The 22,562-nt window shown below is 42.8% G+C and overlaps 1 protein-coding gene and 1 long non-coding RNA gene across 6 annotated transcripts in view; one reads left to right on the plus strand and one right to left on the minus strand.

The window, feature by feature from the left end:
* Nucleotides 1-245, plus strand: part of LOC143829498 (uncharacterized) — a 78,887-nt gene extending 78,642 nt beyond the window's left edge. Inside the window, exon 2 of the long non-coding RNA XR_013228173.1 lies at nt 109-245. This is a non-coding gene — a long non-coding RNA (uncharacterized LOC143829498). The remainder of the gene's footprint in view (nt 1-108) is intronic.
* A 5,157-nt stretch (nt 246-5,402) lies between these two features.
* Nucleotides 5,403-22,562, minus strand: part of GLI2 (GLI family zinc finger 2) — a 248,677-nt gene continuing 231,517 nt past the window's right edge. For all 5 annotated transcript variants that reach the window (XM_077320547.1, XM_077320546.1, XM_077320544.1 and 2 more), the window contains 4 exons: nt 22,278-22,442; nt 16,873-17,154; nt 12,349-12,685; nt 5,403-10,508 (listed from right to left, as the gene is read on the minus strand). In XM_077320547.1, the coding sequence (XP_077176662.1) occupies nt 8,164-10,508; nt 12,349-12,685; nt 16,873-17,154; nt 22,278-22,442 (3,129 nt within the window). In that variant the 3' untranslated portion in view covers nt 5,403-8,163. The remainder of the gene's footprint in view (nt 10,509-12,348; nt 12,686-16,872; nt 17,155-22,277; nt 22,443-22,562) is intronic.

Raw genomic sequence — 22,562 nt, forward strand, 5'->3', positions numbered from 1 at the left:
GATGTGGGGCTGTGAGTGGTCTGAAAGAACTGGGAATGGGCCACAGTGACCCAGCAGGCCTCAGGTGTCTCAAAGCATTTTCCAATCGTCTTCCCTTTCTCTCCATAGCAGACTTCCCATGAGGGAAGAGAGCCTCACATGGAAGCTGGCAACCCTAAGAGGAAGTCTCTCTGTGCGCAGTGGCTAAAAAGGCAAATGGGATTTTGGGCTGTATCAAATGGAGTATCGTGTCCAGATCACAGGAGGTGATGGTACCGCTTTACTTTGCTCTGGTTCGGCCTCACTTGGAGTACTGTGTTCAGTTTTGGTCACCCCAGTTGAAAAGGGATGTTGACAAACTGGAATGTGTCCAGAGGAGGGCAACAAAGATAGTGAGGAGTTTGGAGACCAAGACATATGAAGAAAGGCTGGGGGAGCTTGGTCTGTTTAGCCTAGAGAGGAGACGACTGAGAGAGAATCTGATAAGCATCTTCAAGTATTTAGAAGGGTGCCATACTGAGGATGGAGCAGAATTGTTCTCTTTTGCCCCAGAGGAACAGACCAGAACAAATGGGATGAAATTAATTCAAACGAAATTCCATCTAAACATCCATAAGAAGTTCCTGTCAGTTAGAGCAGTTTCTCAATGGAACAGGCTTCCTCGGGAGGTGGTGGGTTCTCCATCTTTGGAAATAGCCATCTGACAGAGAGGCTGATTCTGTGAAGGCAAAGGGGTGGCAGGTTACAGTGGATGAGCGATTGAGATGTGAGTGTCCTCCATAGTGCAGAGGGTTGGACTAGGACTGCAGCCTGTTCCCCGCGTTGGTTTACTATCCTTCCAGAAGTTAGGATGAGAGAAAATCCAAAGACATTAACATCCAAAGGACAAATGGACAAAAGGATTCCCTGCCCCCATGCAACATATAATTCACGGACCTTATGAACTTACTGACAAAGGATATGATAATATGCAAAGGAACTGCAGCTGCTGGCAATATTGTGTGTGTGTGTATATGTGTCTATAGGATTCAGATGATCCAAATGGTCATGTCTAAGACGCTGTAATTGTGCTAATTGCTATGGTTGCATGCACAATTCCTATGCAGAGATTCACAATATTGGCACCGGTGTTTGAATACCACTTGGTTCTTATGCTCTCTCCAAGGATCTCGCATGCAGACTTCCAGCCAAAGTTAAAGATTCTATGACCTGGGGTCAAAGTTACCATAGAAAAGAACCATGTCTCTCTGTCCCTGCCATGCTCCCTCTTGCCATCATGCCTCCTTAAAGAGGCATCAGAGCCATCTAAAAAGAAAGGTGGTGGTAAGGCAGCGGCATGCTGTCTGAAGCTGTCTGCCCATGAGGTTGGGAGTTCGATCCCAGCAGCCGGCTCAAGGTTGACTCAGCCTTCCATCTTTCCGAGGTCGGTAAAATGAGTACCCAGCTTGCTGGGGGGTAAATGGTAATGACTGGGGAAGGCACTGACAAACCACCCCGTATTGAGTCTGCCATGAAAACGCTAGAGGGCGTCACCCCAAGGGTCAGACATGACCCGGTGCTTGCATATTCATGCTCTTTCATGTAGGGCAAAACCGCTGCACTACCACCATGCTCTTCTTTGTAGGGTGAAGCCAGGTGCTGCTGTGCCTATACAATCCTCATTGGCCAAAACAGGCCCTATTGTGGCTGTACTCTTCCTTGCTAGCTAGATCACCCAGGCTGGCACAGGGTGAAGCCAGGCCCTGCTGAGCCTGTGCTTCTTCCCACAGAGCAGAACAGAGCATCACTATAACTATTCACCTCCTTGCTAGTTGCAAGCAATATGCCTGGCCATCAGTGCAAAGACAGGCTCTATTGAGCTCTATGGCTAGCTTGGGAAATTCCTTTAGATTTTGGGAACAGTGTCTTACGACAGCAGGGAGCTCCATGAGGATGTGATGTTGCTTCCGGCAGTATCATATCCTGTGATGGCAAATCCTTGTCAAAGTTCAGTTCCTCTGCTACCCCTTCCTTTGAGGTCACTTTCTCCCAGAAAAATTCAGTTTTTCAATTTGAATTTCCCATTTTTCTTCACCTGGCCTTTTCTTCCCACCTTTTCACTTATAGCTTTCTGTATGCACATGGTCTGGTATGAATGCAACCGAAAAAAACCCTCTCAAAATCCTCTTACGTTTCCCCATCTCAGTGTTATGAAGAAAAATTCTCCTCAATCCACAACTTGTCTCTATTCTTTACAGGTGACAATCAGTTTTTTCCTAGTCTCTATGGTATACCATAGGAGAATCAGAAGGCATAGAGCATCCACTATAGCCATTCTAGGCTTTCCATTTCTTATTGACTCTATAGCATATTATAGAGTATACTACAGAGTATGTCCTCTGAAACTGCCATTTCCTCCAGGGGAACTATATAGTCTGTGTTTCATTTATCCTTACATTTTATGCATAATAAGGATGTACATGACTATTCATATCATACTTTGGTTTCTTTTCAGTTTGCATAAATCTTTCGCTATTCATATCCTTAATGTTGTTGTTTTTTATCTTCTAGTTAATGCTGCTGAAGAAAGTCATGAACCAGGCTTTATTGTATTGGAATCCTGTTCAGCATGCATTATAGAGAATTTCTCCTTTGGCTTCCAAGGTTTGGACAATAAACAGGACTTAGAATTTGATTTGCATTATTGTATTATTGTATACATCTACATACATACAAACTATATTTTTCTTGTTGTTCTCTCCTTTGTGTGCTCCTGCTGAGGACCCAGAAGAAAGAAACAATTTAAGCTGAAGCTTGCTAGAAAAATGTTGCTCGTCTGGTGGAAGCACCTTGCCAGGATATTGGGGCATGACATGTAATCTTGGGGTTTGACTCATCTTCCTGAAAAGCATCTGAATATGTCTGCACATTTTTTCCTCCTGAAAAGAATTAAAAATAAATTGCACTTCATATATCAAGATGTGTTTTGTGGCCTTAAATAATTTCAGTTTCATTAAATCCTGGCAAAGAAAATGAACTCCCTTGTGCTGTAGTATTGTTGCAGTTGCTTCTTATGGGGTGCAGGTATCAGGGGCATGACTGAATGCACTCAGTATGACTATAAGCTTCCTGTTTGTTATTTGAATTCTGTAGGGACCAAGTAGAATATGTCACCTTTTGAGGGGGGAAGCAGCAGGAGAATGGAGCGGCAGGTACTCCGGAGATTCCAACTTCTGATCAGAGACTGGGAATCAGTTCTTGGGATAAAATGCATTGTCAAAGTATATTTTCTGCATAATATGAGTATTTTATCTTGGAGACATGATCTAGTTCACTTTTCTTATATCCTTGCTTTGTGAATCTCCTTCTCAACTGCCAGGTGCACCTTTACCATTTCAGGAATGAAAGTAGAGACATTTGAAATACTCTTATTCTCATAGCAAGGATCAACCCTCATTATATTCATACACTCTCAAAGAGTTTCTGGCTGCTGAAGTAGGTTGACCGTACTTGAATGTTGGATCTCACAATGGATCTGATGTTAACTTTAATACAATAGCTGCACATACATAGGACTGCCAACTACAGATTGGGAATTTCCTGGATTTTTGGTGGGTGGGGAAGGTAGGGAACTCAGCAGCACATAATGCCATAGGACCTGCTCTATTTTCATCAGGAGAACTGACCTCTGTAATCTGAAGCTCAGTTGTAATTTCAGAAGACTGCCAGGCCCCACTTGGGAAGCTGGCAATCCTAAACATACAACAACGTTCATTGTTGGTATTTTGAGGTGGTGTTGGGTGGAAAGAGCAGTGTATTGTCACTTTGAGGATCCATATATACAATTACATTTGTCCTGGGGAAAAGGCTGAAGAAATGGCACCACTACCTAATTTCTATGTAAAGTTGCCAAATCTGCATTGGGAAAATCCTGGAGATTTGGGGGAGAAGCCTGGGGAGGGCAGAGTTTGAGAAGGGTTGGCATATTATTCCATAGTGTCTATGCTTCAGAACTGACATTGCCCACAGGGGCACTGGTCTTCGGATTCTATGTAGCACTTGTAATTCTAGGAGACCTCCAGGCCCCACGTTTCTGAAAACATTCTCCAACATTTTCTCCAAAATACAAATAAGGGACAAGTAGAAAAACAGGGACTGTCCTGGGTAAATTCAGATAGTTGGCAAGCGTGGATACACAGTCCAAAGGACAAAAAAATCAACCACATGGTTAAGAGCTTCGCTTTCCTCTGGTTCACTTTATATTACTTTTACTGCAACACATCTAAAGTGGCAGTTTACAGGTTTACATGGAACATAAATCCAGGAGAGAGAAATTGCAGTTACAGGGACAGGTTTGTTTCGTTAGGCCATTTTACTTACAAGTTAAATAGCTGTTGGCGAGAGCCCTCGGTTGGCCATAAATTGTCATTCCTTATAACACAGAATACTTTGTTGATTTACAATGCGGCATGTCTCCCAAATGGGCCTAAATGCTCATAAAGAACAAGAGCCCTAGTGGCATGAAGAGAGACCATTGTGACAAGAGGCTGCTATTGGTTGGAGCTCAATGAGGCCCAGCATTCAAGGCGGGGGTGGTAGCGGAGGGCAGTCTCTTCACACTGTCATGACTGTTGTTTGAATAAGAAGGAATCAATGAATGATGGGGAATAATTTTGGTGGGAAGAAGAGGCTGCACATCAATGAAAGCTTGATCCACTACTTGGGGTTTCCAGTAAGGGTTCCTCAGGCAAGCTCTCTAGTACAAGGTTTTAGTTAAGGGCCTGTCCCTAAATTCATAAGGAGCTCCTCCATGAATTGGTATTCTCCCTGATGGACAGTTCTACTTGCAAATGTGTAATTATTGCATTCGTAACTTTATCATATTAGGCACACATCTATAAAATACGATGTGTGAAATGGTCCTTAAATTGTGTGATTCCTCTCTCCATAGATGGAGATCTTTGACTCTGCATGATACAATGGCTGGATGCTGCTGTAAATGCAGACAGAATAACAAACAACAGTTACAACTGGAATTATGAAAAAAAATATTTTAATGTACAAAACATTTATATACAGTTTCAGCATATGACTGCCATCCTTATGATGTAAAAAAAAAAGCTAAAAGGGTCCTTAAGATATAAAGACAGAACATTTCAGCTACAATATTTTATTAATAACGTCTTCTATACAGAATATATACAACACCAGTATGGTTGTTATAATACTATTACAGTAAATAAAGGAAGACTGTCTTTGTAAAGCTGAAGAATGTCATGGGCAATTGAGGACTGTGTGTATGTGTGTGTTTCACACATATACATACAAAGCTCAAAAACTGTTGTACCAAAATACATCCATTGAATAAGACACTTTGCCGGAAGGCAGGGTTCTGATGAGTTAATACACACAGCTTTGTCCATGATGCCTCGCTAGCACTGAAATTCCATGAAGTGGCTATGCTCAGTGATCATAGCTCACCCAACTAAGCCATTCTATAACATCTGCAATTGTCACTCGAGAATTATGGCCCCTATGAATAGACCCATCATGTCACACCATTCCTTACTAGGCCCATCGTTAGACCTAACTAAGGGATGTGAATACATTTTGTCAAAGCTCATTCAGAACACTATCCAAAAGTGTAAAATTGCCTTACTCAGAAGACCCTAATATTTTTAGCTAAGCTTTACTTGACCCCTTGTGATGGAGAACAAAAAATAAATATATTTGGGAATCATATATTGGTTTCAATAACCTAAAAAAGAATAGCATGAAAAGGTACTTCTAGCCACCCAGTTGCTCTCTTGTTAACTTTTGACACATCCAAGTAACTATCAATTTAAATTTCCCTGCTGCTTTTGTATGGTGAACCTTTTCTTTTTGGCGGGATCTAGTGTTTCCCATGTCAGGAAATAAACTTGCTTTCCAATGAAAGGTTCACCAAGCGAAACTGACAAGGAACAGTTACCCTGGGATCATTCTGTCACAGCAATGATTGATATGCTGGTTTATGGAATTGTGTTGGAGGCCAGCAGCAGGTTTACAGGAAAACAAGGATCACATGTATATGAATGGCTGTTTCTGGGCATGAAGTGTACGCTATCATGATTGCACAAGTGACAGCAGCTGCAGTGCATGTGCAGACTTCCTGGCTTTGCTGAGGTACCACCAGAAGCCTTACAGGCAACTGAATGGGGGTTGCTAGATTACAAATTTAGAGTAGTGATAAAAATGGGAATGTGACCCGCATTTTCTTCTGTAACTAAGTTTGAGATAATTTGCTTTATTGACAAATGCTGGTTTCTCATTCAACCATGAATGATGGACAAACATCATCATTATCAACATGTATCATCAATACATAAAATAAATTTAGTATACATTATGCTTCTGCATGTTGTTTCAGAACTGTATTAAAGCAAAATGCACAGTAAAAACAGCTACAGGATCATGATGGAAGGATATTTACATGTTCTGACCCAAGATTCCAACCACATGTGCTTGTACAGATTGAATCCAGTGAACTCCCATTCATGCCCAGGAATGAGTTTACGCATTGTACTTTTTCCTCACAATCTATCCAGTTTGGGAGTGGGTCCTTAAATAAATTGACCCATCTCTGAACAGCTAGCACGCTTAAAATAATGTTTTCACTCAGCTGAATGTATAGAAAACAGCTCATTCGTGCAGTGTGTGCATGTAGAAATAATTGTGGCTTACAAGGGCCAGCTCCACTTGGGCTACATCGGATCCAAGCAGTTGTTTTTGTTACACTCCTATCCTGCCCGCCCTCCTTCCAAGGACATCAGGGCAGTATTTTTAATCAGACAGCAACCCTGGGAAGGAAGCGCGGCTGAGAGATGAGGCCACTCAGCAAACTTTCTCAGGCCACAGTTGATTCCACATGCCACACTTCTGCACAAGAAGCCATTTATACACCATGCAGCTGCCGAAGAGAAGGTCTTCAGGACAACAATAAATTGTGATGTCAACTGGTGACCTAGACAATGTTTCTGTACCATCGCATGATTCACCTCTTATTAGTAAACTCTGTTGTGGCCCGACTCTTTGTGCCTTCAACTCCAGCGTGAAGTCAATGGAGACGAGGAATGACCCATGCTCTTTAAGAAACCATTGTATGCCATTCATGGCAAAGACCTTTTTCCTACTAGACATATTTTTAAATTAGCGGCATTTTCAAGACTCCGCTACATTCTCCATGATATAAACTACCTTGTAAAATTCCTCTGATAAAAAAGAAATGGGGCATTAATCTTTCACATAGTCTCCCCATCAATGTGACCCCCTCAAATGTCTTTTAGCAACATTGCGATGCCCTATATAAAAGTACCTTTATTTTATATAAGCTTCTGGCAATACACTTTATTTGACGTTAATGGACAAGAGATGCCTTGACGATTCAACAACTAACACACAATAAGGCACTTTGCTGCAAAACTGTTCAGGAGCTGAGGCTTCTCGGCTAAGCTGCAAGGGACCAAGAGCTATATTGGCTATATAAACAATGCTGTGCATGCCCGTGTGTGCACACTTCTGGCCAAAAAGCAAAGCACTAAAGCATCAAGCAGACACAGTCTGGCTTTTTTTTGCATTTAGGTCAAAATGATACCCGTCCATTTGTCGCTAGAGAGGGGAAATTGCATTTTTGCAGCAATAACAAAATGAAAACCAAAAGGAGATGACAAAATGTGCTTTTTACAACGGAGAAAGAGATTGATCTTTAACACCACTGTGTAATATTTTAGTGCACAACTCTCTAGTGTTCCACATTTGGAAAAGTCCCGTCTGTTTTCCACATTGAAAAGTAGAGAACGCGTGAAACTCTGAAAAAGGGAAAGAAGAGAAGGAAATCACATTTTTAAAATGATGTCAAATGTGGCCTGTCTTTTATGAAGAAGGACATTTGAGAGGTATGTTCTAGTACTGTGGTGGTGTTTGTGAGCACGCTGTAAAACAAGCACAAAAATAATACTAGAGAGAGGTGGATACTTTCAGTGCTTCTTTTATATAGTTTATACATGTTTGTACAAAGACTTTCCCCCTTATTTGGAATCCCTTTAATGTATTTAATACTTGTAAAAAAAACTACTCTATGAGTTTCTTTCTTTTTAAAGAACAGCACATTCATAAAATTGCTTAGCGTGTAATCTCTGATCATTCTAGACAGTTGTGCTTTAAGCATTAAGACATCATGTTAAGAAATTTACTCTCTTCTGCCAAGGTGGTCAACATAGAGCTCATGTCCCCTATTGCCATATTGCTAATTCCAGCTGGGATAGATGGCAGGGTCAGAGAGTTTCGGGGAGTTGTAAGGCGAGAAGAGTTCTGGGAGAGGTTCTGCAGAATGCTAGGGCTCAGGGTCCCAGACATCAGGCTGGAATGATCACCATCATCCATGATAGCATCGAAATCTATCTGAGGAGGCTCCAGAACCTGTGAGTCCACAGTGCTTGAAACCTGATTAGCTCCAGGAGAGGGCATGGTGGCCGGCTTGATGTTCAATGCACACTGTTGCTGTCTTACACTACAGTCTGCATGGTTATTAAAATTCCCATCTTGTTCATACATGTGTATTTGACCGTAATAGTGCATCAAATGGCTGTCCCTCATATTACTGTTGCAAGACTGAGGCTGAGATGATGCCATCCCATTTATTCTCTTAGGGGTGGCCTCCACCTTATCATGCCCTGGGCTCACATCGGTAGATGGGTGCGGTGTTCTCATGTAACCCAACTGTTGCATAGCATGTATCCCTCGGTATCTGTTGGCTGGACTGGGATTAGATGGAGGATGAGGCTGTACTACAGAAGTGAAGCTGTGCTCAAATGTACCTATGATATCCTGCTGTGGCTCAAAATTTGTCTGATTTGAGGTCATCAGTGCAGGAGGCTGATGGAATGCTTCCTGAGCCACTGAGAAGTTCATATGGGTTGGCTGAGATGAAAAGCCCTGCTGATGCCCTGGATCCTGTATTACCTGGTTGTGCATTGTGCATTCTCTGCTGCCACTGACTACTGGATTTGGATCAGCCATAGCATTCATTGCCTGAGGATGAACATGGGATGCGGGCTTCATTATGTTGTTACAGGAAGGGGAAAACTGGTCGTTGGTCATTGTGCTTGGGCTCAGCATTTGATGAGCCTGGCTATACCCTTCATGTGAGTTCAAATCTGAATGGTTATTAGGATTTAGATTTGCTTGTTGCTGCTTTAAGTGCATACAGTTTAACTTTTGTCCATCCAAGTTTGCATTCTTGTGCATAAACTGCTGCAGGTTTGCATCCATGTTCTGACCAATCTGCGTCTGCTGATGGCTGAAGTTCTGATACTGGCTGAAGTTGTGCTTCTGATGGACTACAGCTAAGTTCCGTGGTGAAAACTGTTGCTTTGCGTGAACAGAGGCTGCATCAACAGTACCTGAGCTGACCTCATTCCATTGGACAGGCATGTTGTTTTTGCACATACTGGAGGACATACCAAAATTTATTTGACACCTGCCCATTGCTGGAGCAGAATGATTCATACTCACATCTGAGACAGCCATTCTTCGCTGGTTTAGCATGTTATTCTGTTGTCCTTTTGCATTCACTTGGAAGCTCTGCATCTCATTACCATACCCTATAGAAGAGTTGTCTCCAGCCATCCCATTGTTTTGTGATTTGATATATTGCACTACATCGTCAGGTAGTACTATATCATCATCTCCAACAGAAACATCTGTCTCACCAGATGTTGCTTCCATGGCAATATTCTCACTAATACTTGGTGGCCTTGGGGAATACATATGCCTGGTGAGGCTTCCATCTGAACACGCATAGCCTGAAAGATTGAAGTTCCTTCTGTCCAAAGGAGAGTGGAGAGGATTCATGTTGTTGGTGCTATTGAAACGATGGACCCTAGGAAGGGAAGAAGGGTCTCCAGGAGGTCTCCGCACAGGATCACTTGCACGCCTTGCATTATTGCCTACCATGTCATGAGGGAACGCACCTGGTGTTCCATACCCATAAGTGTTACTGTCACTACAACGCCTTGGACCAGGAAGGTGGCGATATGAAGGCAAAGTAGGTTCTGACCCATCAAGAAGGGAGATTTTGTTCTTTAGACTCATTCTTTCCATATTAGGCAATGGTGTGGGTGGAGGGCCACCTGTGGCTGCCGCATACTTAGCTTTCAGCCTGTACTGCTGAGCTGGTGTAAGGTGCAGAAGATCTTGGATCCCACTACACTGGCTGGCATCACTTGATCGGCGTGATGCATCTGTGGAAATTGGGTCATAGGAATCAGCAGAACTTGTGTTGTTTGGACGGTTTCCAAATTGTGATGCTTCACTGGAACGGCGGCTGGAGAAATAAGGGGATATCCCAGATGACCTGCGACTGACCGTGTAGGTAGAGCTCATGGTGCTGGTTGAGCTATCACGACGTTCAGTTAGTTGATTCAACATTGTAAGCTCATTGATGGACAACTCTGTTATCCTTGGGTTAGGCAATGCTGTAGAAGATCCACCCATGTTGTCCAGTGGATAGCCTAAATGAGAATTGGGAAGAGGGCAGGTTCTTAGTTAGTGTTATCAAAAGGCAACCCCAACAAGAGTATGTGAAACGTCTCCCTCTGAATGCATTCTCTCTTTTAACCTTTGCTTATCCCCACATATCTCTGTGTTATTAGTACTCTATGGCTTTTCATAAGTACAACATACTTAGGCTGTTAGCACTGCTGATTCCCAGAGTGGAGACAGATGATCGTTTTTAAGAGGTGCTATAACAGAACTATGATTGGACATAGTGTACAACATACATTATTTTTGTTCAGCTGTCCTCCTGGGCTTGTGGGGTTTTGAAGCACTACAAAACTGATTTTTATCTCTATAGAAGAGTAAAAACTGGGTTGCAGGCCACAGGCAAGGATGGTCCTATTATCCCACTTCCAGGTCTCAGGGGGAACCCCCCCCCCGCATTATCTGCCCAACTTAGAGAAGACTATAACATGAATAGGGCTGTGAAAAGCAATACATTGACTACAATCGACCCATACAAAATTTAATTGGTATTGAAATAGATAAGGGGAATTTCTTAGGATCAGATTGTAGCAGAATGAAACCTTTGATTCACATAATGATTTCTCCCAGCCAGTACAACTGATGAGCCATGAAGAAGGATCTCAAGTATTCAACAAGTGGGATCTTTTTCTTCAGGGGTAATTGTTATAATGGTGATTCAGCTGAACTGCCTTTATCCAGTTGATATCAAAGTTCCAGGAAAGTTCCTGAATTTGTAAATCAACTGAAAAAAATATCTTAAAAAACTCTCACAAAGATCTGTTATGAGCCTTGGGTGCTACAGAATAAGAAGAAAGGATGGAGGAAGAAGATTTGCCAGGAAGAAATCTGTTTTGACAGAGCCAGTTTCCCAGTAGAGCAGGACAAGAGCAGCAGTTCTTTTCTCACACAGAATCCCAGATTTTAATTCAATGGTTCTCTTTCCTCATATATTTATTTACGCTTGTTATTTGAGAGCCAGCTTGGTGTAGTAGTTAGTAGTGCAGACTTATAATCTGGGAGGTTTGATTCCGTGTTCTCCCACATGCAGCCAGCTGGGTGACCTTGGGCTCGCCACGGCACTGATAAAGCTGTTCTGACCGAGCGGTGATATCAGGGCTCTCTCAGGCCCACCTACCTCACAGGGTGTCTGTGGTGGGGAGAGGAAAGGGAAGGCGACTGTAAGCCGCTTTGAGTCTCCTTGGGGTAGAGAAAAGGGGCATATAAGAACCAACTCTTCTTCTTCTTCATTGGTTGAGTAATGCAAAGCCTTAAGTTAACTGATGTTTGCTTCTCTGTTTGTTTCAAATACCACTGGAGTGAAATATAGTATACATATTCCAGACACCATTCTGCTTTTTAAGGCAAAAGTCTATTTTGACCCTCACGCCATTTTCAAGGGCACAGGAAAGCTATAAAATTTAATGCAAAGTTATCTTTCTCTTAAAGGTTGAGACATTGAAAATTATTACTTTGCATTTATATTACTTTAAACATGAACCCCAGCGCCTCTTTTCAAAAAAAGACAGCAGCATTATAGCACACCATTTGCTATAATGTTGGTGCATGTATTTGTAACAATACTCTTTATGTTTCAAATTTGAGTCCAGTCTTGACCACCACACTTAAAAGACATCAGAAAAGAAGTGCAATACATTCAATATTTGGCTTCAAGTCTGAGACCGGTCAATATAAATTGGTGCACGTGCTGAGGACATCCACATTCCAGTTTTAGATTCCAGCTCAACTCACCCACCCCTTTTCAAGCAAGGAGAAGAGACATCCAACAGATTACTGAGCAATAGTTCAAATAACAGGGGCCAGACCTACCATTGCCAGGGATGGGAGGCAGCTTAGTGTTTCTCATTTGAGGTGCAGGATTTGCCCATGAGCAAGAATCCTTCACCGTCCTGAGTTTCTCTTTCTTGAGCTGTTCAAGGCGTTGCATTGTTGTCATGTGTTTCCTTAGCTGAAGGCTGACTGTCGCGTTTCCAGATGAAACTGTCGAGTCCACAACAGGAGTGCCATCTTCCAATGCGGTCAGGTCTCCCAGACTTCCTCCACTGTGCATGTTCATTTCCACTCCACTGTCATTGTTGTTGGTGCTCCCAAGTGGTGATGGTTCACTGCTGCATGATGACTGGCCCCCAGGACTGGACTGATACATCTTAGCAAGACAAAGAAAATGGAGACAATCTTAATGAGTTTGAGATGCTTCCCTCTGTATCAGATTTACTATTATATGTGCATTGAATAGTTTTTCATTTCAACACTCATCTCAAAATCAGCACCTCTGGTGCAACAAACTTATAATAAGAAATAAATGCATCATCTCACAGAACATTTGATATTTTAACATTTATTGGTTTTATTTTGACTGATCTTTTATGGCACTCTTTTTCTTCTGTACCCACTCCCTTCTCCCTTGCTTGCCCATACTATTGTTTAATTAGTCACTGTGATTTAAATGCTGTTGTTGTTTATTGTCTTCCATTGCATCGTCCCATCTCACGTGGTATAGGACCTTTGACACATATCACATGAGTTGGCACTCGAATTAAAAGCCAGTGTGGGAAATGAGGGCAAAGAAGATGAAATAGATTCTATTGAGAGGAACAACATAAAAACAACACCATGTCCGCATTGTGTGAAAGCAAGAGAGGTTTCAGAAGATGGAACTCAAAAAGAGGCAAGCAGGTTTAGCTGGCCACTGCAATTAGCTTAAAAGAATGTTCACTATGAACATTCCTTGTCTCCCCCCCCCCTTTAAATATATCAGGACAACCCTAGTAGGTGATTTATCTCTATTCATTCATTGGTGAAGACCAATGGTGAAGGCCATGTAGACTGGAGTAGGTTTACGTCACATTTTTGTTATTTTTACATTTTAGACATTAATTTGAAAAAGTTTAATACAATTTAGAAAAAACTCCTCATGACCAACAATCTTTACACTAATATATTTAGAACCACAGGAAAAAAATGTAAAGTCTATTTTGTGCTAATTAAAGTTAGCACATTAACAGAATTAAAAGTCATTTCTAATAGTAATTCCAGTTTGCATCAAACTAGATTTGTCAGAGCTATTTGCTGTATAGAGCCAACTTGGTCATTATTGCCCATAAGTGTGATTGTACTGTGGTACATTCCCCCTCCTGTAAAACAAGGGATTTAAGTGATTAACTTAATTTTTATGACTTTTTCAAGGATTGGTAAGTAAACATCAGGGAGCTAAAAGCCTGGAGGGGGGATTTTCTTTTCTATTTGCAAAGCGAATTGTATGTCTTCAGTTGAGAAGTTTAAGCTGTTGATCTTGAAGATAAACCTGGAACATTAGTAGATGTTTGCCCTCCCAGCTCTATCTACAGCAGAATCAAGCCTGACCCAGTGTATTTCTTGTGGTTCAAAGGACCCTAACATGCTTGGCTGACAGGCTTTATAGGAAGATAAGGGCATGATTTGCAGCCTTAGGTCTGGTAATTTTTTTAAAAAGTAGTTATTGCAATAGGAATTGCATTTCACATTAAGCAATTTATTTGTAATAGTAGTGAAAATATTCTCTGCAGGCTCATACACAGGGCTCTCAGTTATTAGGGCCCTGGGATGGTGACCTATGATGGTCCATTCTAGAAGGTGGTAGTGTTGGAATGCCAGATGACCCTTAATTTAAAGGTTCCTCCCAAACGCTACTGGTCCATAGGTCAGGATGGGGGAGTCTGTCCGCTGTCTTCCAGCAAGAGCTTTCCTTGTGGACAAAGTCAAATTGCTTTCTTACCTATAGTAGCAGGTCGAGAGAGACTGAAAAGGGGAATATTGGCAAAGCCAATGTGCCACGTTACTTTGAATGGAGCATGGCACTGCTGTAGTCGTACATGGAACTAATAACATCAGAACATAGAGGAAAGGTTAGGGTAGCAACAGCATGCCTATGAAGTGACACCGATTTACATGATATCGCTTCCACTTCCCACAATATTTTAGCATTGTTTCCCTGTGTTCTGCCGCATTAGAGAAATGCCTTCTCTGCCACAAAGCATGCTGAAATAAGTGTACAGTCTGAATCCAGTTCTATTCCTATCTCCCGTTGTGTAGGCTGGGATAGAAATGAATTCTACAGGTGTGAGGCTGAACGGAAGGTTATCCATAAAAGGAGTTACCAGAGGCATGTCTGTGTGCCAAAATGTAAAATATGACAACGAAAGGATTGTGAATGCTTAGACGAAGCTCCATTTGGCCATGGCTATTTTATCTTGCACATTCTTGGTGCTTGCAGAAAACATGCATGTGTCCACATACACACTTTGTTCAGCCACACAAAGAGGACAAAGCACAGAAACTCTGACAAAGACAGTGTATTTGCTCACCTTAGTACCGACTGTCCTTGTGAAGTACAATAGAGAAAGTTAAGAGAGGAGAAAGAACAGATTATTAGAACACAGACAACACTGAGGGGAAAAAGCTGATGTAATTGATGGAACAGGGAACAAAGGAGAGATACAAAAATGAGGATAAGTTTGCAGCATCCATGACACAAGAATATCTCTCAGGGATGTTTTGGCCTTAGTAGGTTTCAGTTGAGTACAGATTAGGAATTGGCCTTTGGGTAGACAAGAGCGCAGCAACAGTGCCAGCTACCTGCCTCCACTTTGCCTCCTGCCCCACGCTGTTGCCCTGCCTGGGAGCTGAAGCCACTAAGCCACCTTGCCAACTCTCTCAAACTCTTTTTATTAAAAAGCAGTAAGCCGCATGTGCTTTATAGGCCAGCCACCTACCTGTCATGTCGGTGGCCAGGGGGTGAGGCCAGTCTGGGGCCAAGGTACCAATCAGCAGCCACGCATGGCCCCTTGGTGCCGGACTGCCAAGGGGCCAATGGGCGCTCTTCCCCATCCTGGACTGAGCCCACCCCAATCCCCCTTACTGTTTTATTTATACTGCTTCCACGGAGTGGTTTAAGATAGCATTTTATGAATCTCCTTCTGCTAAGGCTACAACCACAGAAGGCTTTCTCCACTTTTGGCTTCCAAGCTTCAGTTTCCCCCCACTTCCTAGGCTTTCCCCATCCTTGGAAGACAGCAAGAACAAAGCATGCTTCCTCTTTGCTCTTGGCTACATATCGTCAGCTTCCCGACCACTCTCCTTTCTTTCCACCTGTTTCACTGAAATCCTGAATGCGTAAATAAGCGTTTTTGAGCTTTTACCCTTCTTTCTTCCTGACCAGCTACTTCAGTGCATCCCCTAAACTGAAACAAAACAGATCATTTCCAGCCCCTCTCTTCCCTTTTGGCTCTTTTTGCCTTTCAAATTTCCTCCATAAGAGGACAAACAATCACGAGCAGGGAGTAGTGGGATTCAAGTCCAGAAGCACCTTAGAGACTAACTTTATTTTCAGGGTACAAACTTTTGAGATTCAAAGCTCCCTTTTTCAGATACTGCTAGCAGGAAGAATTGTGCATGTGTACAAAAGAAGGGAGAAGGAATGCCCTTAGAAAGTCTCATCTCAAACTGAATGCAGCTAGAACTACTAGGGTTTTTTTTGTTGCTCTCTCCTCTCTGTGTGAAGGACGTCAGGAAAAGTAACACTACTGTACAAAGTGGGATTTGTGCATTCAGAAATCACAACAATGCCAGTTAACAATCTACAGATGATAGCTGAGAATCTCAGTGTAGCATCCACCAACAAACCATAGTTTATTGAGCAACCTGCATTCAGACAACACACTAAAGCAAGTGATTTACTGTGACATCTGAATATATCCCAGAGATGTGAAACAGTCTGAATAGTCCAAAACACTATTTAAATGCTATTGCTATTCATAGGGAGAGGCTGTAGAAGAAGACATGCATCACATGCACAGGGCTCCAGATACAGTCCCTCACATCTCCAGTTGAAATGATCTCAGTTGAAATGATCTTTGAGAAGGGTCATCTTTCCAGACAGATTGACTCAGTGAAAAGCAACAGCATGTTGTTCATGCTCACATTGTTATATATGGTGGAGGTCAGCCAAATAGCAGCAGCCTATATGTGGGACCAGGCATCTAATTTCTCTAAAACAGCCTGCCTGATGAACTGGCATTGGTCTGTGACTATGAGAAAGAGTGGTATGAGCACAGAGAAGACAAATGCTTCTTTAAAATGTTTCCGCAAAAAAAGTTAAGAAATACTGTAGCACTAAATAGAAAGTTTGCATGTGTGAGTGTAAAGCACTGTCACGTGACAGCAGATTTATGGTGACCCCAAGGTAAATCCTTGGGATATGGCACAATCCAAAAAGATTAGATGATTAACTTTCCATATGATCTCTGAGATTTTAAACGGGCTCCTTCAGCTTTTCAAATCAACTGCTTTTCTTACCACAGAATTCTCTGTCTTTATTGTTTTGACTTGTAAACAGTCCTCCGTCCCTCTGGTGATGCTGTTTGCCTCGGCGCTCTCCTCTGCAGCTTTGCCACTCTGCTTGGCACTTGCTTCATTGTCACTATTTTCTTTAAGGGCAGGTGGTCTCAGGTGAACATCATTGCGCTGTTTCTTGGTGACGTGTGCCTCTGGCCCATGCACAGTCTTCACATGTTTTCGGAGGGAACTGGGGTCTGTGTACCTCTTGGTGCAACCCGGAATTTTGCAGACATAGGGTTTCTGTAAACCGGGACAAATTTAAAGATCAGTACGTGAATAATTTAATACAGCATTTGTGGAACACAATTTCTGTGCTATGTTGATACATCAGTATTGGATTCAGAGCAGCTGTAATTTATGAATCTGTCCAAGCACTGATGGTCTAAGGGCATCCATCCTAAGACTGATTAAAATGTGCGGGACTGCAAGTTTTGTTGTATTCCCATGAGCTCTGCAAGAATGCTTAGAAAGGGCATGTTTTAGGGGAAACCACAGCTCAGTGGTGGAACACATGTCTGCCTTGCACCAAATAATACTGCCTCATAATAAGGCAACTTCATATATTCAAAACCAGCTAGAGGAGGAGTTCGTTATCTTGTTGTGGGTCTACCCATTGTTCACAGCTATGAAACACTACTGAAAATGGCAGTTAAAATAAGGGAATCCTGTGGGACTTCTCTCATCTCCCCAATTCTGCCATCTATCTTGGGCAGTGTGGATTTGACACTTCATAGACTATTGCTCAGGATAAGCTTTAAAACCACACATTTTCAAAGTCTGGATCAAAACTCAAACTTTGCCAATGGTGCCTCTACCCAGTACATCCTAACGCCTTTCCGAATTGTATTCTGCTTGCTCTGCATTTGCTCCAGTTGCCACAGGAAGGCTGGCGTGGTTAACAGGGGACATGCAAGGCATCGTGTGAAAGCAGCCTATTTTGGGTACTGATGTCAGGGGGTAGGAGAGGGGCAATTTGGAAGAAACAATAAAAACAGAGTTAGAGGGCATCAAATCCCCTACGTCTCTATCACCTGTCAGCCAGGTAGCTGTTACCTCGCATAGTGGAACCCACAGGTATTTAGTGTTTATGCCGATGATAACAGTGCAGCTCTTGAAATCATATTAATAACCACAGTGCAAACAAAGTTGGGGCTACATAGCTGGGAGGAAAAGTAAGAAAACAGGAAGGTATCTTCCCCGCCTCCCGTCTCCAGGCAGGTTATCCATTCCAGGTTCACTGTGTCTTTGCACAAATGTGGTCAGTGCTGGGCTGTTTCTGAAGGGCTGAATTCATCGAAAAATGCCATTTCAGGCAAACAGCTGCTTAAAGTACTTTTCCACTGAAATGCTGGAAAGGGTCCATCCAAAGAATGACCCAGAATATGTTTTCTCAAGTTTACTAAGAAGCGAGCATGCATGTTAGTTGCTATATCTTCTTTCTAACAGGGCACTTTACATAGCCAGAACAATTCTTACTCATTAACCTTTTATTGTAAGGCAGGGAAGTATCTGAAACATTTATATTCTAAGCTTTCTGCAAATAATCACAGCCGCGTTGACTCTTGTGCACCTAGAAGCAGAGTACAGAATGAACAGGCAGACATGAGGTAGGAGTTGGGATATTTTTTCACGAGTACACTTACAGGTTCTCATAAGTGTACACTTACTCTGGTTAGGTTAGCCTATTCAAGAGGTCAGGATCCAGAATCCATTCAAGCTTTGAAGAAACTAAATTGTCTTGCCTTGCAGGGTATCTTCTCCAGCATAAACTATTGCTGCTGGGAAAGATGACCCTCTGCCACTGTGAGTCCACATTTCCCAGTACTCACTTTCCCTTCAGCCACACAGCAGCTGCCGGGAATGATGTTTTAAAAGTCTGCAGAGGCCCAGTTTGGCTCAGGACCATAGTTTGTGTGTGAGGGAGTGGCTCCTGCCTTCCCATCCATGCCACTTTCCCAAACTGATGGAGCAATTATTTCCTGTAGAACTCTCAAATGAAGAAAATAACCCCCCCCCCCCCGGGCCATTTCATCTTGGAATAAAGGCCTGGAGAAGGCCTCTGTAGGCTTTCAAAATACCATAATTACTATGTGGCTGTGTGGAAATCAGGTCCGGGCCAGGGGTCTCAGATGTGACTTATTGGGAAAAATGTCATATATTGTAGTCTTACTGTGAGACTAGTACTAACACAGGCAAAGTATCTGAGTGGAGTAGCTGCTTATATAGAATCAAGAGAGCTCTCCCCATGTGAGGAAAATTTTATGGAAATATTGTTTTGTTTCAAATCCTTATAAAGAAAAATCTCATCTGTTACAAGGCCTGTTTTAATTTACTAACTGGCAAAATTCCCTGTCTGTTTTATTATCTCCTGATTCCTACTCGTCTTCTGAATATATAGCAAGAAACAGAACCTTTGGGTTTCATTCACATCCTATGGCTACCTGTATATCACCCTCAGAGAGACCTTGCTATAAATTACTTGCTCATCAATCAAGGTAGGTAAATTGCTGACAATAATAAGCTTTTATGTGCTTGACATATTGGTGGCTATGACAGACCCCCTCCCACCCACAATAAATTTTCCCTCCAAAATAAAATGTTCTCTCTCAGACTGAGCTGCCCTTGTAGCATGGTTTCTTTGTCCCACCCTGTCGCTGACAGATCTTTTGGCTTTATCTCAGCCCTGGAACTTTTTTTGGAAGGTGTAATAATCCTTTTTTCTTAAAACTCTTTTAAGAATGGCATTGAGACTTTTGTTATCAACAAACAAAGGATTTTATTTTTCAAAGAGGTAAGGGTAGCTGGATAGAGGAATTCAAGTTTTGTTATACAAAGTTATTTTATAGTTTGATGTTCTTTGTTACAGGCTTTAGAGAGATTCTGATGTCCTTTCTTAGTATTTGAGTTTTCTTTATTCGGAGAGGTTTCTGTCACTGTGTTTATCCAAACACATCTATTTTTTTTATCTTTGTGAGTTCCTCTGAACTCCTCTCGTTTCTTAGAAGGTGGGTACTCTTCTTCTGGTACCTCCAATTTTCCTTCCAAGAAGTACTAGTTTCCCTTTGACTTCTGAGGAGACAGAAGCATTATTTCTCTTACACTAGTCTAAGGAAATCTTCACACCTGATTTCCTCATATAAACTGGGCAGGGATCTTTCATTACAAGATTTCTCCTTGAGTATCACCTCACTGCCCAAATTCCCTCTGCCAAATTTCTGTTCCAGTTCTCCAGACACTAAAATTCCTCTCCTCAGAGCAGATCTTCAGCAGGTTCTATCAGAACTAGCTTCAAAGCCCGTTCCTAAGAACGGGCCTTGAAAAGGTTCCCGTCACCTGGCTCCCGGCCAGGCAGCTTAAGGTGGCTTTGGGCCGCTGCTCGCAGCCGGATCAAGTGGGGCAGGCGGGGGCTGGCCAGTTCATTAGCAGGGCTGGGACAGAGCTCTTTAGTAGGCAGACATCAGGCTGGGAGGCCGTTAGCAGGCCCAGCCTAGCAGGCCAAGAAGCCCTCTTAGCAAGCCCAGCCTAGCAGGCCAAGAGGCCCTCATTAGCAGGCCCTCCACCATGATCAGTTTGGTGTAGTAGTTAGGAGTGCGGAGAGCCAGTTTGGTGTAGTGGTTAGGAGTGTGGACTTCTAATCTGGCATGCCGGGTTCGATTCTGCACTCCCCCACATGCAGCCAGCTGGGTGACCTTGGGCTTGCCATGGCACTGATAAAACTGTTCTGACCGAGCAGTGATATCAGGGCTCTCTCAGCCTCACCCAACTCACAGGGAGTCTGTTGTGGGGAGAGGAAAGGGAAGGCGTCTGTAAGCCGCTTTGAGCCTCCTTTGGGTAGAGAAAAGTGGCATATAAGAACCAACTCTTCTTCTTATTCTATGACCCTTTGCCCAGGGCCCTCTCCCCTTACCTGCTGCTGGCTCGTCTGAGACGTATCTGAGAGCAAAGAGGCCAGGGACGGAGGGCGGGAGCTGCAGGGGCAGGGCCAGTCAGGGTATTTGCACCCTTATTGGCCCTATTTCAACTTGGACAGCCGGACACATTCTACCCCCCAGGCAATTTCACAAATATATAGAAGAACCATAGATAAGGATGTGCTCTCTCTCTGTGTGAACCAGAACAAACTCCCTCCAGCATACTGCTACTATATCAATTCCCTCTGAACAGTTGCTGGTTAATGAGAGTGCTTGGAGCTGCCTGTCACTCAAGCTGTCTCTCTTAGTGAGAAATATTAACCCTTCACTTACTTGTTGCTGTATTGTCAGCACTTGAAACCTTACTATCATAGTGCTGTCCGTCACAGTGGCCCTTTAACAGATCACACTCCCCGCTGGCTCCCCTTGGTTCCTGACCAGCTCGTTCTCTGTGGCTGCAGAACCAGCCCATTCCTTTAGGTACAGTCAAAACGATGCAATGAAAAAGAGTGTGTGCTTTATTTTTGAAACTGCATGGCTTAGGCTTATCAGGCTTTTCCTTGGCAAAATCAGAAATTACCTGCATACCCTTCCTGATAATAGATTTGCCTCTCCCTTCCCAGGCCTTGGAATAATTACACCCCCTTTGCCTCCTCCTGTCACTATCCCACCTTGCCACTACCCTGTCTGCAAGCCCTCTTTGGGAAGAAATAAACACCTTGTCCTAGTTTGGATAGATGCATTGTCCAAATCAGTCTGTGAAGTGGAAGAGGAGATTCCAAACCGCCACAAGGGGTGTCAGTGTGATATCACTAGACTACCACCCAAAGTAGAAATCCTGCTGTTCTGTTTGATCATAATAATTCATATTAATCATTACAAATGAGGCTAGAGGCTAAACTCTGCCAGGTCACAGCTGTTTTTTTAGAACTTTAGAGCATTTTCCCTCCCTTCCTGCCGTTTGCTTAATTAGTGGTAATATAAATTTCAACCTCAGAATTAACCGTTTGCAGTAGACCATCACATGCTTTTCAATAAAGGCAATTTCCTGCCTCCCCCAGCTACTACTAACGGGTCATAATTAGCCAGGTTTAACAAAGCATTTGCCTTGAGCTGCTGTGTTGTGTGTCCAGAACATTAGCGTTGGGTCCTTGGATCCCAGCTCCATTTAAACACTGAGCATAAGGAGAATTTTGGACCACTAAGAGGTGGCAAGCAGCAGTATTCGGAACCCAAAGTTTAACCATCTGTTTGTGGTTCATGGGTTGGCATTTATAAATATAAAATTTGCATGGTCTGCCTCTCCAGTAAAGCAAATACAGAGCCCCCAGAAAATCCAGCTCACCACTAAGGAAGCAATTTCATCCATTAATTTAAAAAAACCCAAAAAACAAATTCCAGGATATAAAATGCATATTATAGCAGCAACCCCCACCCCAAGATTGCTCCTACCTCATTGGAATGCGTCCTGTTCTGGTGTTTTGCTCGGTCAGAAGCATTAGAAAATGCTTTATTGCAGCCTTCATGTTCACACACATAAGGTTTTTCTCCAGTGTGAGATCTCAGGTGTGTCTTTAAGTTCTCTAGCCGGGAATAGGCTTTGGAGCAACCCTCAAACTAAAAGAAAACACATCAGGAGTGTTAATCTGCTGGAGGCATTTTTCCATATCATCTGGTTTTAATTCCCACCTCCTTGAAGAACCTGATTCCTTGAGGGATCTCAGCTTTTCTAAGCAA

The sequence above is a fragment of the Paroedura picta genome, chromosome 2 (assembly GCF_049243985.1).
Source record: "Paroedura picta isolate Pp20150507F chromosome 2, Ppicta_v3.0, whole genome shotgun sequence".
NCBI lineage: Eukaryota > Metazoa > Chordata > Lepidosauria > Squamata > Gekkonidae > Paroedura > Paroedura picta.